This window comes from Spinacia oleracea, chromosome 5 (assembly GCF_020520425.1).
Source record: "Spinacia oleracea cultivar Varoflay chromosome 5, BTI_SOV_V1, whole genome shotgun sequence".
NCBI classification, from domain to species: domain Eukaryota; kingdom Viridiplantae; phylum Streptophyta; class Magnoliopsida; order Caryophyllales; family Amaranthaceae; genus Spinacia; species Spinacia oleracea.
In genome coordinates, this window is record NC_079491.1 from 35,702,838 (window position 1) to 35,720,831 (window position 17,994).

The window sequence follows — 17,994 nt, forward strand, 5'->3', positions numbered from 1 at the left end:
TAATTTGTACGCTGCAACAACCCTTTAAAGGGTTTGACCCGCGTTGACCGACTGGTTGTTGAAGCGTATTAATACTTGTACGCTGCAACAAGGGGGTTGCAACAGGGGTTTTTTCTACTAGTGCATTCACAGTTTCTCTTAATAAACTTAAATTCTAGCATACATGCATAATTCAATGTTTATTAAGCATTTTATTCAAGTTATGTGTTCCGGCAGGTGTGAATAAAATGATTCCAAGATCCTAAAATCATTGAAGAACTAAGCACAGTTTGTCGACTTAATCCTAGAACATCTTAGGTAAGCAAAAGCCTTTTGCTAATAGTCTAGAAACTATTCTTGGTTGATAGGTACGTCTAAGAACTTATTAGGTAAACCTATCGATTTTGCCACGACATAAAAGGACTCCTTACTTATATCGTTGAGTTTCACCAAAACTAACATGTACTCACAATTATTTGTGTACCTTGCCCCTTTAGGACCAATAAGTAACACCTCGCTGAGCGAAAACTATTACTAGATTGATGTAAAGGATATCCAAGCAAGTGTATATTTTGGCATGGCACCTTTTAACTCAATTTTTAATTTTGGAACTTAAGGCTCTTACTATGTTGGTTAGATTTTAAGTGAACTAAAATCCTTAATCATGCAACATAATCAAGCTTTTGATCTCATGCATTTTAAGACATATTTAAAATCAATAAATAACTTAAAACATGCATAAGATAAATGTGATCTAGTATGGCCCGACTTCATCTTGAAGCTTTGACTTCAAAGTCCGTCTTGAAAATCTCCGTGGGAGGCACCATTTTCTTCAAATAGGATAAGCTATAACTAATTACAACTATTTGATGATACGCAGACCATATTTGAATTGAAAAATAACTTTGGTACTTTAGACCAATTACATTCAAATTAATGGTACGCAGACCATATTTTCTATCCTATTTGGGCCATACTAGTCACTTCATAACCTGCAAAACAGTACATATACAATATATACCATTCACCCATTCATTATCATGAATGGCCCACATAGCTGGTTAGTAAAACACATTATGCATCACGTAAACATTTGCAGCAATTAATCAAGGGCACCAATAATCTACCAATTATTCAGTCCTTATTAATTCTAATCAAGTTGTTTTAACCTTAAGGATTTGTAGACCTAATCAAGAGTTTTATGACTAAAAGGGCTCCCACTCAAACCAATAAATTCATATGCTTTACTAATTTTAAACATAAAAATGTATTTCAAGTCTAACCGGAAACATACAAATTTAATTAAAATTTAAAGCTCATATAAATTTATAATTGAATCCAAAAATTTAATTTAATTTCAGTCGTATTTAAATTAATTCATGATTTTAATTTTAGTAAAATAATTAGAATAAATAAAATTTATTATAATTACAATATTCAAAATTAAAATCCTAGAAAATAATTTAAATTATTAATTTTAAAATTAATTAAAATTACGTAAACTGAAAAATTTCAAATTAAACATTCAAAACGATCTAATCGTAACGCAAACACCCTACGCATCGCACGCCCATGGGCCGCACGCACACAGCCATCGCTGGCCATGTGCGCGCAGCCCATGCGCTCGTCGCATAGCTGCTGCATCTACCATCGCAAGCCATCGCACGCTTTGGTGCTCGCTGCGCGCGCTCCATCGCTCGCTGTGCGCGCGAGCCATTGCTCGCTGTGCGCGCGACATCGCTCGCTGTGCGCGCGAGCCATTGCTCGCTGTGCGCGCGACATCGCTCGCTGTGCGCGCGAGCCATTGCTCGCTGTGCGCGCGAGCCATTGCTCGCTTCGGCGCGACATCGCTCGCTGTGCGCGCGAGCCATCGCGCGCGATCAACGCTGGGCGCAGCGCTCGTGGCACGCGAGCTTGCGCTCGCTGCGCGCGAGGCTGCGCGCTCTTGCGCGAGGCAGTGCGCGTCGTGGCGCAGCTCGCTTGCTGCCCACACGCGACTGCCATGGCTCGCCTTTCGCCCATGCCCATTCGTCCATAGCTCGTGGCCCACGACACAAGGCAGGGCTGCTGCCTTGTGCTCGTGCACCATGCCTTGCTCATTGCATTCGTGCCGCACGGGCGACGAGCTCCCTTGCTCGTCGTCGCATGCCCGCACTATACAACACCCCTTAAGGGTAACACGAAGCGTCCATTGCTTTGTGCGTGCAAGTTATATGAACGAATCGCATAAAAATTTAAAATTTATATTTAAAATTAATGACAAATTAATAAATAATATTAATTTCATAATTTTAGGGCGAAAAAATCGAAAATTTATTATTCAATTGATTTCCGATTGTCTTGGATTCAAGTCTAGGTCATAAAAATTTAAAATTTATCATAAATTTACAATTTTTATGGTGGTTTTTAATCATAGGTTTCTAATTAAATTATAATTAATTATGAAAATCAAATTAATTCTAAATTATTCTAATTTTCAACAAATTAATCATAATTACAAATTAGATTGCATAATTAACAAGGCTAGGCATTCAAACTTGTTAAACATATACAGTAGGTCAATCAAAAATTCAAGATTTATCAACAAGAATCGCAAATATTTAATTTAACATCTTAAATTTACGAAATTTTGCATTCGAAAAACTAAAACCTTCGAAAAGTCATAGTTAGGCTTCGAATTTGAGAATTCTGGGTTTGGCAGAAAAATATTATTTTTGTCAAAATTTTAGAATGCCTTTTACATGCGGAATTGACACAAAAATAACTCGATTTGGATGAGTAACGAAGAAACTGCCGAAAAACTGCGTACGTATAATTAAATAAACGCAATTTGCAATTAATTAACAATTACGAAAATTAATCACCCCTTTTAATTCATGCAAATTTGTAATATTTAACCATGTTCATGCAATTTAGATTATGAAAATAATAAGGGGCTCGTGATACCACTGTTAGGTTATGATACATATGACAATACATAAATCATGCGGAAACAACCATTAAGCCAGGAATACATATTATTTACACATAATCATATAGCATAATTTAGATGCATACTCTTTGTTGCGTGCCTTCCCTAGCTGCGCCCGAACCGAACAAGAACAAGTCTTTAGGATTCCAAGTGTCGTCCCTCCGTAGATAGTCCACAGCACGTCCGGATCCGCCTTAAGATTGACCAACTAGAATCGCCTTTAAGGTACTAGAATTTTCGGCACTATTGAGCAAGGAATGTGGCTGAATTTTTCTCTTAAAACTCACTTTGAATACTTGAATTAATCTCTGAAAATATGTGACCCTAGGCACGTATTTATAGAGTTATGGAAAGGGAATTGGAATCCTAGTAGGATACGAATTAATTAAACTTAGAATCCTATAAGAACTCTAATTAATTAATTTATCCTTTTAGGAATAGGAATTTAATCATATACTAATTCTAATAGTTTTAGGAATCGTGCATGAACACAAACTCACACACACACACGGCAGCCACGAGGGCCGCCCATGCGTGCGTGCGAGCAGCAGCCCACGCAGCGAGGCCCATGGCCTTAGGCGCGCGCTGGGCCTGCCTTGCGGTGGGCCTGGGCGCTGCCTTGGCTGGGCGCGCGTTTGGCTTGCTGGGCGATGGCCCGACTTCGTGCTGGGCCTTCGTCCGGCAGGCCTCGTCCGATGCTAATTCGTACGATACGCTTCCGATTAAATTCCCGGTTCCGGAATTCATTTCCGATACGAACAATATTTAATATTCCCGATTCCGGAATCAATTTCCGTTTCGAACAAATATTTAATATTTCCGTTTCCGGAATTATTTTCCGATTCCGATAATATTTCCGATTCTGACAATATTTCCGTTTCCGGCAATATTTCCGATTCTGGTAATATTTCCATTTCCGATAATATTTTCCGATACGTACCATGTTTCCGTTTCCGGCAACATCTACGACTTGGATAATATTTATATTTCCGATACGATCCATATTTCCGTTTCCGGCAATATCATCGTTACCGGAGTATTCATTTCTTGCCTGTGACGATCTCAGCTCCCACTGAAACCAAGATCCGTCGATTCCGAATATCCATAGATGGAGTATCTAATGCCATTAAATACTTGATCCGTTTACGTACTATTTGTGTGACCCTATGGGTTCAGTCAAGAGTAAGCTGTGGATTAATATTATTAATTCCACTTGAACTGAAGCGGCCTCTAGCTAGGCATTCAGCTCACTTGATCTCACTGAATTATTAACTTGTTAATTAATACTGAACCGCATTTATTAGACTTAACATAGAATGCATACTTGGACCAAGGGCATTATTTCCTTCACCCTGGACCGTGGGTCTGTTCAATCAGCCACGACCCACGGGTCACCTACCCCTTCTTCCATTGTGGGCTCCTCCATCCAGGCCCACTCTCCTCTACATTTCTCTCACCCAATTTCTGAACTCAATGAGCCCACTACACCTTCTAATCCCCTCTCTCAGGCCATTCATCCTATGCGGACCCGGGCCAAAGATGGGATTTTCAATCCCAATACGAGGTACGCCAATCTCGTATTGGTCGCTTCCTCTGCGCCCCGTATATCACCCATCCCGAAATCCCCTCTTGTTGCTATTAAAGACCCTAACTGGTATAGTGCTATGGCTGATGAGTATAATGCCATGATTGACACTCACACTTGGAACTTGGTACCACGGCCACCGGATGCGAATGTCATCCGATGTTTGTGGGTTTTTACGCACAAAGAGAAGTCTAATGGGGATTTTGAGCGATATAAGGCACGGTTGGTGGCCAATGGTAAGGGTCAGGAAGTCGGAATTGATTGTGGTGAGACTTTTAGTCCTGTTGTGAAGCCGACTACTATTCGGACAGTTCTTAGTTTGGATTTTTCCCGTAAATGGTCTATTCACCAGCTTGATGTGAAGAATGCTTTTCTCCACGGGAACCTCCAGGAAACGGTTTATATGCATCAACCTCCCGGGTTTGTTCATCCAGATAAGCCAAAACACGTGTGTCTTCTTCGACGGTCCATATATGGCCTCAAGCAAGCTCCTCGGGCTTGGTATCAGCGTTTTGCGACTTATATTCTTTCTCTGGGGTTTGTTAACAGTAAGAGTGATACTTCTTTGTTCATTTTCCGACGAGGTACGGAAACTGCTTATCTCTTATTGTATGTGGATGATATTATTCTTGCTTGCTCTTCTGATGCTCTCCAGTCTCGTGTTATCACTCTTCTAAGTTCCGAGTTTGCCATGAAGGACCTTGGTCCTCTCTCATACTTTCTTGGTATTTCTGTCTCTCGGACAAAGGATAGTATGTTCCTCTGTCAATGGAAATATGCTAAGGAGATTCTTGCACGTGCTGACATGTCTTCTTGTAAGTCAGCCGCCACGCCGGTTGACACTAAGTTTAAGCTCAGTGCCACTAGTGGTAAACCGGTCGAGGACCCTTCTTTCTACCGCCAACTTGCGGGAGCTCTACAGTACCTCACGTTCACTAGACCTAATATTTCTTATGCGGTCCAACAGATTTGTTTGTTCATGCACGACCCCCGTGAACCACACTTTCATGCGTTGAAACGTGTGCTTCGGTATGTCAAGGGTACGTTGGATTTTGGCATGCATATCTCTTCGACGCCTACGTCTGGTCTTGTATCCTATACAGATGCTGATTGGGGTGGGTGCCCAGATACGAGACGGTCTACATCTGGGTATTGTGTTTTTCTGGGTGACAATCTTGTTTCCTGGCCATCTAAACGCCAAGTTACTTTGTCACGTTCTAGTGCGAAGGCTGAGTATCGGGGCGTGGCTAATGTCGTGGCCGAAACGAAATGGATTCGGAACTTGCTTTTGGAGTTACATTGCCCTCTCAAACGGGCAACGGTGGTGTATTGCGATAATATTAGTGAGGTTTATATGTCCCATAATCCGGTACATCATCAACGTACTAAGCATGTGGAGATGGATATACATTTTGTTCGGGAAAAGGTGGCCATTGGCCACATTCGAGTACTCCATGTTCCTTCGGCTTACCAATATGCGGATATCTTCACCAAAGGCCTTCCCTCACCTTTGTTCGTGGATTTTCGCTCTAGTCTAAGCATTCGTCCTCCTCTTGCTCCGACTAAGGGGGTGTGTAGACACAATAATATGTGAATATTATTGTACCATATATAGCATTGTATTTATAGTATATGTAACCCTAGTTGACTTTGTAAACACTATATATATATTCGTAATCAATGCATAGCCTCATAAGGGAGAATTAATCCAAGTTTACACTAACTACACTTCAAACATAAAAATTTAAGTTAAATATTACAACAAACTAGCTAGCTAGAGATCTAGTTCAAATAATTAAGTACAGATAAATCGGAATTGGTCATAAAGTAATCAGCCCAAAGATCTTTAACATCATTAATCTCCTCCAATGAATAAGGATATGTTCTTGAAAAATCCTAAAAAACACACAATTGTAAATAATTGGATCGACAATCGATAGTTTTGCCTACTTAAATTTATTAGATAAAGTATATCACTACCTTAGTAAGGTCTTGACTATCATGCATGTTGCTTTGAGATTATCTCGTACATAAAACACATGACGTAGTAGCCACACTCTAGTGGTCCCGGTTGTTGAGGACACTACATGCATTAAAATAAATAACACAAGTAAAATTTGTATGAATTTATATGTATTAATTTTGAAAAGCTTGATCTTTAGGTAAATAATAAACTAATTATACCTATGCCGCAATCCAATTCAATTTAGTTCCTTTAGATATTCCAGTTTGCGGCTTGTGACTCCTAAAAGCACTACACATTTGATAAAAGGAGACTTATATAATATTTTATTATATTTATATTTTATATCATGTAAATTCAAAGAATTCATAAAACACTCACTTACGTGTTTAGTGGGTTCTTAATCATCAAATATCTACTCTTCTGGATAGAATCAAATATGTAGACCTGATGTTTAGCCAAGCAAAGAAATAAAAGAATCCAGGGACTCCTACATACATTAAATCAACATATGTCGTTAGAAAAAAAAAATATTTACAGCGATCAATTAAAAATGAAGTTTAAATTTTTGTACTTTTTGAAGTATGGACATAATTAATATGAATGGCTTAGAAATGAGTGTTTCCATGGATTTCGTCATGTTTAATAGAATAAGATCTGTATCACTATACAACATGGTTTCCGAGAGCATCTCCGGGCACCTGAATCCAAAAGCATTGGCGAGTTTATCATCTTCATCACACAACTCATATAAAGTCCTATATAGCGTAATAATGTTAAGACATTTGAAAAAATAAAATTTAAGGAGAGAAAAAATAATTTAGCTAACTTACATCATAAAAAATTGCAATATCGATATATTGAGCCATGCTCCCGAGAGAAGTTGATCGGTGTCTTCAACGGTGCAGTAATTTCACAGTTGTTTTCCAAACTGAATGCCCTTTTACTACCTTGAAACTTAATATCCTCCCCTTTTTTTAATTTAGTTATCATAGTTTTCATAAAATTGCACTTAGCACTCAAATTTTGCAAGGTATAAATGGCAAGAAAATGTTTCTTTGGTTTAGTGTTGGACCCTTTTGTCTCGCGTCCACTTCCAACCACTATCTCTTTCCCTTTAGGCTCTTTCCTTGTAGCCTCTTTCCCTTTAGGCTCTTTGCTTGTAGCCTCTTTCCCTTTAAGCTCTTTGCTTGTAGCCTCTTTTCCATTAGGCTCTTTGCTTGTAGGCTCGTTTCCCTGAGCCATGAATTCCAAATAACCATAGACATATTAGTGGACATACATGCATGGCATAATATTTTTGAGTCAGCTTTGAATGAATAATGATATGTTATCTCATCATTCACAAGCGAAACCAAATGCTTTGGCCACTAAGTGAAAGTACCATGAGCTATTACAAGTTTCTTTATATATTGAGAAGGCACGGGGACTGAAGCTTGTTATACGCGGGTTTGATTTCATCAACGCTCACCTTCACATTATCGGGATTGAGGTTCTTATGGTGATCAAGAGTCAACTTCGAATGTATGGTACCAAAGGCAACAAAAGACTTTCTCGGAGTTTATGAACAAGAATAGCCAGCATGAGACAAGTTCCTTATTTGAAAGAAACAACATGTTAGAAAAGTTCAATACAACTAACTAAAAAACAAATTATTTGAAAGAAACAAATCATCATATATACCTGAATGTTTGCAAATGGATCAAAACCCCAGATTGACAACTACTAGGAACATCCTCCATCATATGACTTGGTATTTGGATACCCAGTTCTTTAGCGAATGTGATAAATTTCTTCTTAACCATGACATCCATCTTGGAGTTCATCTCTTGTATTGTCTCATCTCTAACCCTTTGGGGTACTCTTGCTTCCATTACCATGATCTCTGCATCTTCAAACCGTCGAGGACTATGCCGCTCTCCGCTCACCCACACAGATTTGATGCCTACTCCACTACGAAATGTAATTAGTCTCCTATTGTGAGTCTTACCAAGTGCACGAGATAAAAGATTATCAAACCGATGAGGAACAAATATCCCTAGCTTCATCTTGTTTCTTTTTTCATTCATCCTACATGAAACCAAAAAGTGTTAGAAAAAATTTTAGAACATAAATGAAACTGAAAATAACTGATCTGCACAGAACATAACTGAACTGACCTGCACATAACAGAACTGATATGTGCAGAACAAAACTAACGTGAACTGCACAGAACAGAACTGATCTGCACAGAATAGAACTGATCTGTGCAGAACATAACCGATATGTGTAGAACATAACAGAACTTCACGGAACAGAACTAATCTATGTAGAACAGAACTGACCTGTGCAGAACAGAACTGAACTGCACATAACAGAACTGGTCTGTGCAGAACATAACTAATTTGTGCAAAACTGATATGTTGAGTGCAGATCGGTTGTTGTTCTGTTTTGTTCTATGCAGTCTGTTCAGATCAATCAATTCAGTTCTATGCAATCTGTTCAGTGTGTAGGGGAATACAATTAAACATACATAACATGTGCGGAACATCCCCAAAGCCAGGAAACATGTATAAAGCACAGTTTAAGGCAACTTACATTCGAAGCGTGTTTTCCCGAGTATTGTATCAACTAACACGAACAAAGAACTCCCCTTGTCGTTCCTCTATTTGATTCACCGACACATTCAGATCCGTCTTGATTATTGTAGCTTAGACAACGCACAAGATTTTTGCTTTTCAGGATAAACAGTTTTTCAAAGAGAAAAACTGAAGAATGTAATATTGAGAATTAGGTTTAGGTTAGATGGAAAACTGATTGTGTGTTGTGTGTGGAAATAATATAATTAACCTAATTATATTAATGATGTAACCGGCCAAAGACCAAATAGCCTTGACCGGCCACATCACCACACAAGCCCCACCCGCGCCCAGCCACACGCTGCAGGCCGAAGCCCAGAGCGCTCGCAGCCGAGCAGCTGGGCCGTGGGCCTTGCGTGCTCGCTGCTGTGATGTTGTTGCTGCTGCGCGCTTGTGCCACGCCCCGGGCTGGCTTGCTTGCTTGCTCGCGAGCTCGCTGGCTCGTTCGGCCTTGCGCGCTTGCGCTCTTGGCTCGACGGGCCGGCAGCTCCAATGCGCCTCGTATTCGCGACTAACGCCTTACGGCTATTATTTATCGTATAGTATACGACGAATCACCGTCGTACGATACGATTATTCGTTTCGCCCAGCTTACGAATATTCACGATACGATATACGATTCCGACGCATGGTCGTATCGTATAATACATTTTCCAAAACTAATTCCCGAAAAGGTATTAAATGAATTTCCGATTCATTTAATTCGGTGATCTATTACATGCCATTGGTGTGACCTTATAGGTTCAATCAAGAGTAAGTTGTGAGCTTAATATCCATTAGAACTCACTGATCGGAAGCATTGCTCCAGCTAGCTGTTCCGATCACTTGACCTTACTGAATTAATTGTTCGCAATTAATCTGAACCTTGGTATTAGACTTAATGCACCTTGGGTGAAGAACATATTTCCTTCAGTCTCCCACTTGTCATTCAGACAAGTGTGCATTCACATTCCTTTGTCGCTTAGTGTTACTTGCTGAACATAAGGTAAGATCCAAGCCATCCTTATTAGGTCCAGAAGTGTTTCTCGGATTACAGAGCTCAACTGTTAAACTTTTACAGAAGGTTAAGCCTTAACCATTTTGAGCACGGTCATGCATTTTCACAGTATCTAACTCTCCGAGAGGCCTTGTTTCACAACAACACCATATCCTATCAAAGATACGAGGACAATCCATTCTTGCAATCTATGAACACTCACTTTGATTCATAGTACGTCCAATAACTGCTTTTATGGCCTCCTTTTACGGTGCGACGTTTAGCTAGCATCAAAGCGAACTAATTCTCAAACGAGCAGACATAATCGCTCATGTTCTGAGGAATGGTTCTAATCACCATTAATGAGAACTACTTATGACATGACTTTAATCTCTTAAAGGGTTCTCATGGTCAATTCGATACAAGATCCAATAAGTATCTATGCAAAAGATTCTGACATCCAGTCAATCTAGTTCAAGAAACAGAACCAAAAATCTACTTGCAATCTAATCTTCATTAGTCATTGGTCGTCCACCTTTTAATGACCTGGATTAGGGATCCTTTGTGACTTCAATATTCAAGTTCACTTATGGGTGTTTCTTTGTCGAAGAATCCATCTTGACATCCCATTTGAATGTATTGAATCACATGGACTTATCATTTAATACTAAACCAAAATTAAATTAATATGAAATGGTTAAACCAATTGTCAAATTATAAACGGGGAGGAAAAATTCAAACGTGTAATTTATTTTACACATACAATATTAAATCTTAACCACTGGACCAATACATCAGATCTCACCTGTCATTATATGTCACACACTCACACGATATTCTAGACGACTATAATCAACGAAGTGCTGCTGCTATTTTGTCAAATATCTTAGAAATATTTGCAAGTTGTACCGTGTTATTTTGGTCCCCAACTCTTGAAAATTCCCTTTAAAACCAGCTTCATAATGACTCACCCAAACAAATTACTTGACTTTATACTTTTATTTATTTGTTGTCATAATGACTCAATCAGAACTTTCTATTTACTAAAAAAAAACCATTAAGATTTCACAAATTCTTATTTACAATGGGTGTACAATAAATATTGTACACCGGAATAAAAGTTAAGTCATAATGCTTAAAAGTTAAACTTATAAATGTAAAAGTTATCTATTTTTAAGTGATAAATTTTTTCATTTTAGTATAACTTATTTCTTCAAAATCAGTAATAATGTATAAAATTAATCATTTAACCCTTTAAAATATTTATCTATCAATTTTTTTTTACTAATATAAAAGTTAATCAAAACTAGGTTAAAGATATAAAAAAAATGGTTAAAGTTATCTTGGTGTACAATAAATTTATTGTACACCTTGCGCGCAAGACCATTTGTTAATATTTTCCTGGAAGGCACCTGATAATTTAGTGCCAACAAACTTGGTACTAATTTGAAAAAATCAACACCACTAACATGCCAAATCGCTAGATTTTATGCGTTCATTCTAAGAGCGTTATAGGAAGTTTCATCTCTTAACGTTTTAAGTAATATTACCTCTTTTTAGTGGTTAGAGTTTGAAATTTTTGAACGAATATTGTCATTCATACATAAATTAAAATATTATTTTATTCTTAATATGTTCTTGTTTGATTCGCGCATTTCAATCAATCTATTATTACTTTATATTAAAACAGACACCAAAAATGACAAATGTCAGTTCCTGGTACAAAATTTTCCCTCTAAAAAAATTCCTAAAAGTATCTTAACTTTATTAACTATTTATGTATAGAAAAGGGAATAAATGTTTATGGAATAATAGATGTCACATAAATATTTGTTATTTTTGGCAACAATTTAGTCAAATCAATATGTTAATAATGAAAAATATATTTACTTAATATTCTTGTCTAATTAGCATATTAAGCATATATAATAAGCAATATGTAATCGGACTGAAATTGCAAGATGGTTAAATGAATAATGCTCAAAATTTATTAATTATGCGGTAATTTATGGGAGAAAAATATTTCAGCCAAATATATTATAAAAAAAATGGCTAAATAATTTTAGAAAATCCGTGCGTGCACGGGACCTAATCTAATATTAAAAATATAATTTTTAATATAATCTAGTATTAAAAATATAATTTTTTATATAATAGTACTAATATGTATCTAATGATATATATTTGTGGGCAAAGATGTATTGAATTAGATCATGAACAAACAAGTGTAACCAATCTTTTGAAATCGACGGCCGGAGTAGTTAAGAAAGCTTTTAGAACTACCCCCATTTGAATGTAACATTATTTTTTCTTAAAAGTTTATTTTAAAATATACATATAGAAAAGCTAAATGAATGATACTTCATTCAAATTAGACTCAATCTAGAGTATAGGGTAATACGCTTCATTTCTAATACACAAGTAGAAATACAAATGGAAATGAGCTTCATTAATTTCATTTTATAGTTCGGTATATGAGACGTGGATAATACACTTTATTTTTTAAGGGAATACGCATCACCTACTATATATTTAGTATTCAACGTTTCTCCTGTGTGACCGGCTGTTAGATATTAGTCTTCAACTTGTGTGTATAGGGCTATAGGAGTATTCTCCCACATAGAAGAGAAATGATGTTCTGGTTGTCTTTAAATATACTCATGTCCCTCATATATTGAATACTAGTCTTATATGCACGCGATGCGTGCGGGAATATTAAACAAAAATTAAAAATTATGCTATTATATATATCACCGCAAAGTTTAGACAATAAAAATTATTCACAAAGTTAGTCTTAATAAAAGTATGCATCATATTGTTCACAAAGTTCATTGGATCATTCCAATAGATAGCCTATTCTAAACTACATAGTTACTGCAATACATTAACACTGTAACTCACTCCCAAGTCCCAACAGACATACATGATTGTTAGTTGAGCTCTATCTAGAATTTCTGGCATCTTCCATAAAAATGCACATACTGTTGAACATTTTGTTAAATGACTGAAAAAATTATCACTGAAAAGATCAAATAACCCACAAACCTTTGCTCGGCAATGCTCTTATCATTAGTCAAGAAAGTTGATTTCCATCCACGACTTATAGGGGATTCGGGATTATCCCTTCTCCCAATACCAGAGTTCTCGAACAAATTCTGGGTGTTTTTCTTTCATCCTCTCATAAATGATATGGTTAAGAACAATTGGAGTTTCTCCTCCATCTTTCATCCTCTACTTCACAATAGAAAAACAAATTTGAAGGGAACTCGGGAACCTGTCAACATATCCCACCATTACATACCGCAACTCTGCAAGCCACTCTAATTTAACAACAAATTAACCATTCAAATACATGATGTAAAATCAATTATAGAGCATTTCAGTTATATCAAATTACTGATTATTATACATATTCCATGTTGCAAATCTCTATTATATAACCAAAACGATGGTAATTTATCAAAATTGGATCAAATTATTCAAGAAATCACTACAAACATCCCAATCAACACAAAGGGATAAGAGCTACATATAAGAGGAGTCCGTGTAAGGAGTCACCCAAGTGCAAAACTTAATTCTAACAAAAATAAATTAAAGAACTACAAATTATGTTCCTGTCTAATCAACCAAACACAAATAAGTAAATAACAGAGTTTTCATAGTTCATATAAACAGCCAAACTACCCAAAACACTTATTGAAAGTGATAGCTTTGATATCAGTAGAGTGTTGCTCTGGAAATTTCCAGAAAGCAGATGAGAAAGTATGTTGTGGAGTTGCAGTGTTTGTGACCGAGCTAAAGATATTTCGGTAGATGATTGAAGTTGTCTTCTGGTTCCTGGAGAGAAGGCCTCAGGCAATTATTAGGATCATTTTCCTTATTTATTTTTTTGTGATCTTTAGTGGGTTGGTCCATCAAGTTAAAGGTCCTGCAGGAGTACTTTTATTATTCCAAATGTAGCGAGAATAGATTGATAGGTTGGATTTGTTAAAGACTATTGTTTTTCAGAAAGTATATTTAGAATTTGTTATGCCAAGGGTCTGAATACTTGTTACCAAACTTGCCATGTACTCAAATTTTGTATAATTGCTTATATTTCCTGCAACTCTTTTTGTTAGTCAGTTGCAAACATTTGTTTTCTTGTTATAACAATGCAACACCCTTTATATGGGTTTTCTCTTTCAAAGTTGCAATCTAGAAATCTACACTCTTTAAATCGTCTTACTGGTGTTACAAAAAAAGACTTTTATTTGGCCACTCAGTTGCATAGAAATCTGCCCTAGTATTTAGTTTTGATAGCAGATGTCCAATCTGAAAATTCAGAATTTGCACAAAACAATAGGCAAAGTCATCCACAATATTCCTAAATGTGCACTAAAAATCGAGTCACCCAATTGTGCAAAACTTTCACTTAACAAACAAATTTCAAGAAACAAATCAATACTTCACATAGCATAATCATGAGCCATAATTTCAATTACCCACATTAGGTTATTTCCCATCATCCAAAAATCAAATTACAGCAAACCCCATATCAGATTACTCCATGTTTGACGAAAATAAGAACTAATAGGTATCCATTAAATTCCAAAATTTGCATTGAGTCACCCAATTATGCAAAAGCCTTTGCTTAACTAAAATGAAATAATTCTAATTGAATTTGAGGAGACAAAATTAATACTTTTCATAGCATAATCATGAGACATAATTTCAATTACCCATGAATTTCCTAAATTTTCACAAAAAATCGAGTCACCCATTTGTACGAAACCTTCACTTGACTAAAATTCAGTAAAATTCCTGACGAATTTGAAGAAATAAATTCACGATAACTTCAATTATCCCACATTACAGCAAACTCAGATCAGATTAACTCCATTTTTAACGAAAATATGAATTATTTCAATAAAAAACGACGAAATTCAAAGATGAAGCGGGTAACCAATTCATCATCAAAGCTATAAAATAAACATCAACAACTTCAATTAAATCTGAAATTCTAAAATAAAGCCCCAAAAGCTTACCAATAATAAGCAAATTTCTAGTTTAGCATATAAACATATAAAACACCAACAAAATACAGCATATTACTCTAGTAAACTACTTCCACCATGCCCCTCATCCCATCAACTAATCAACAACATCAACTTTTTTTGTGGCTGAAACATGTGTATGATTCACAGAATTATGACAAAAACCAAAACTTTAAGAAGGAGGTATAACGATGAAGTCACAACAAAAGTCAAAAACCTAAAACTTAAGCTTGGAAAATCATGATAAAATTACAACCCAACATACAAACAAAGGTGATAAATCAGACAATCAAAACCCAATTCAACAATATAGTACAGAATAAATTGCTCTAATTTCAATCTACTCACCCAGATAATAAAACAAAATCCATCTTTGTCAATTGCTTTTTACAAATGACATAAATTCAAGAAATGGTATATACCTGATTGTTAGCAGGCTTAACAGTTGAGATGACATGACCATTAGCCTTCCCTTTTCCGTTCACATGGCATCCTAGGTTACGCGAGCTAATATCAATCTCCTTTAGAAATGCGTACTCTTTCTTTGCAAAATCCATCCCTGCAAAAAACAAAACAAAAAACCCAGGTAAATTGATCATCTAACTCCATACATTTCCAAAAAAAAAATGGGGCTTCATAGTTATTTCTCTTTGTATTTCTCGCTTCTGGTTTGTCGTATGAAACCAAAAAAGGGGAAGTGAGTGAGATGGTTAGAATGGGTAGAATTGGATGAAATGTTGGGCGAGGCACTGGTGAGGTATGAAGCGTATGAAACCCCATATGCCTTTCTCTCTCCTCCATCATCATCGTCTTCACCAAAATCTAATTGAAATCATTATTTTTTGAAAAATCGAAAATCGAAAAATCAACAAATATCCTTATAAATCACAACACAAAAGAAATTAAGATCCTTATAAATCAAATCGAAATAATTATTTTTTGAAAAATCGAAAATAGAAAGAAAATCAACAAATATCAACAAAAACGAAAAAATGCTTAAATTGTTAGAAAAATCCACCATTACTGACCTTGTTCTTTTACTTTACGCTGATTCTCTCGTTCTTCGTTTCGATCCATTTGTTACTTCACTTGAATTTGAAATTTGAAATTTCTAGGGTTTTGTTTCATGAATTTTTTGGTTCCATTGTGCTGGATGTTTGGTTGATGCATATTTGAAGCATATTCCGGCAAGAAAATTGAAGAAATTGGGGTGAAAATTAGAGCGAAAATAGGAGAGAAATTGGGGGTTTAATGTTTTAGGTTGAAGAAAATGGTGGTAGGGTAGCTGATGCGCCGCACGGGAACTGTTAGCTTTGTGAAGAATTGAAGATGCAAAGGGTATTGTAGTCTTTTCAAAAGGGGACACGAAAAGTGATGTTACCAAAACGCCCTCAGCTGTTCCTTTATATAATAGAGATGAGATGACTTGGGTTATTGGGCCTAGTGGAGCATTGAGCTTGGTTTGCTAGTAATGGGTTGGTAACATAGCTATATATTATTAATCAAGACTTAGCACTTAATATTAATATTTTGGTATTAATTAATTAATTAATTTAAATAGGATAATACCAAGGGCAGTTATTTAGTAACTGTCATATTGGTTTTCCTATCTATATATTATACTAAAAGAGAGGAAATCAATGTGGTGATGACAAATGTCACTCATTGATTGACCTCTCTTTTAATATATTAAAAAAATAATTAAAAATATTAGTCAAAATTTATTTGTTTTATTTAAGGAAAAATATGCCCAAAGAAAATATTATTGATTGCCATTATAAATCTTTAGATTCTGTTGATAAAATAAACATCCTAAAAATATACCGTAAAAATATAACTTATCAAGATTTACATTTTTAAACATTCTTATATGTTATTTTTTCCTCAAACTATGTACAAATCTGATTACATAGTGATGACAAGTGTTGTTATTTTATTTGATTATCTTATAATCTATATATTATACGAAAAGATAAGAAAATCAATGTGGTGATGACAAATGTCATTCATTGATTGTCATCTCCTTTAATATAAATAATTTAACTTAAAAAAATAAAAACATCAAATACTTTACGTGTTCAATTCTCTATCCCACTCTTTTATCCCACTGTGTACAACTTAATACCATTAGTCCACATCATAAAATTACTCAATTTATTTATTCACTTTTTTGTTTAACTGGGTAAATCTTTACCGTCTCTTTTCTCTCCTCCCTCGTCCCTTATTGAGTTATTGCAATTCTGCAAACTCCCACTGCTCACTACCATGAAATCTATGTAAATTTCCATACAAAAATGAAAATATTGTTAATCGTTTATAATCATTATCAAGCACAATAATAAATTGTATCTCTACGCTCTCCCAAGCTCCTATGCCTTAACGGTTGAAGATCCTAACACTACGTTTAACGATAATTATTATTCGTGCTTTGTACTGTGTAGTATAGTGTCCGTGCAATTCACGGCTTATAATCTAAATATAAATTTATATGAAAATCTGGTAGATAATTATCATTAAAATAGTGCTTATAGATATTCTCCTAATTAAAATAATGACGGATAAATTATTATTGCCCCTATCAGTGTCTTATTTATTAAAAAAATATTAAAACAAATAATGGTACATGGACAAATTATTTTCACCCCTGTCAAGCATTAAGTTATCTCATTCACCATTCCTTCGGTAGACATACCACTTAGTACTTATTTACCTCATTATTTGATCACTTAACGCCTACCCACCCCTCCCAATCCGCGTCTCGAGAGGTCGGGTACAAAAGAAAAATTCATCCATACTTCATCACCCACCTTGCGATGCAAGATTTACAATAGCGTCCACGGCCACCGGCATTCTAAAAATTACTTTTTTA

General features: G+C 35.9%; 1 protein-coding gene across 1 annotated transcript; it reads right to left on the bottom strand.

The window, feature by feature from the left end:
• Positions 1–13,105: 13,105 nt before the first annotated feature.
• On the bottom strand, positions 13,106–16,540 carry LOC110778076 (aldehyde dehydrogenase family 7 member B4-like). The gene is made up of 3 exons (XM_021982636.2): positions 16,154–16,540; positions 15,548–15,684; positions 13,106–13,366 (listed from the first exon to the last, which is right to left on the bottom strand). Exons 1-3 carry the CDS (start codon positions 16,200–16,202, stop codon positions 13,286–13,288), a joined length of 267 nt encoding a protein of 88 aa, XP_021838328.2. The 5' UTR covers positions 16,203–16,540; the 3' UTR covers positions 13,106–13,285.
• Positions 16,541–17,994: the final 1,454 nt, after the last annotated feature.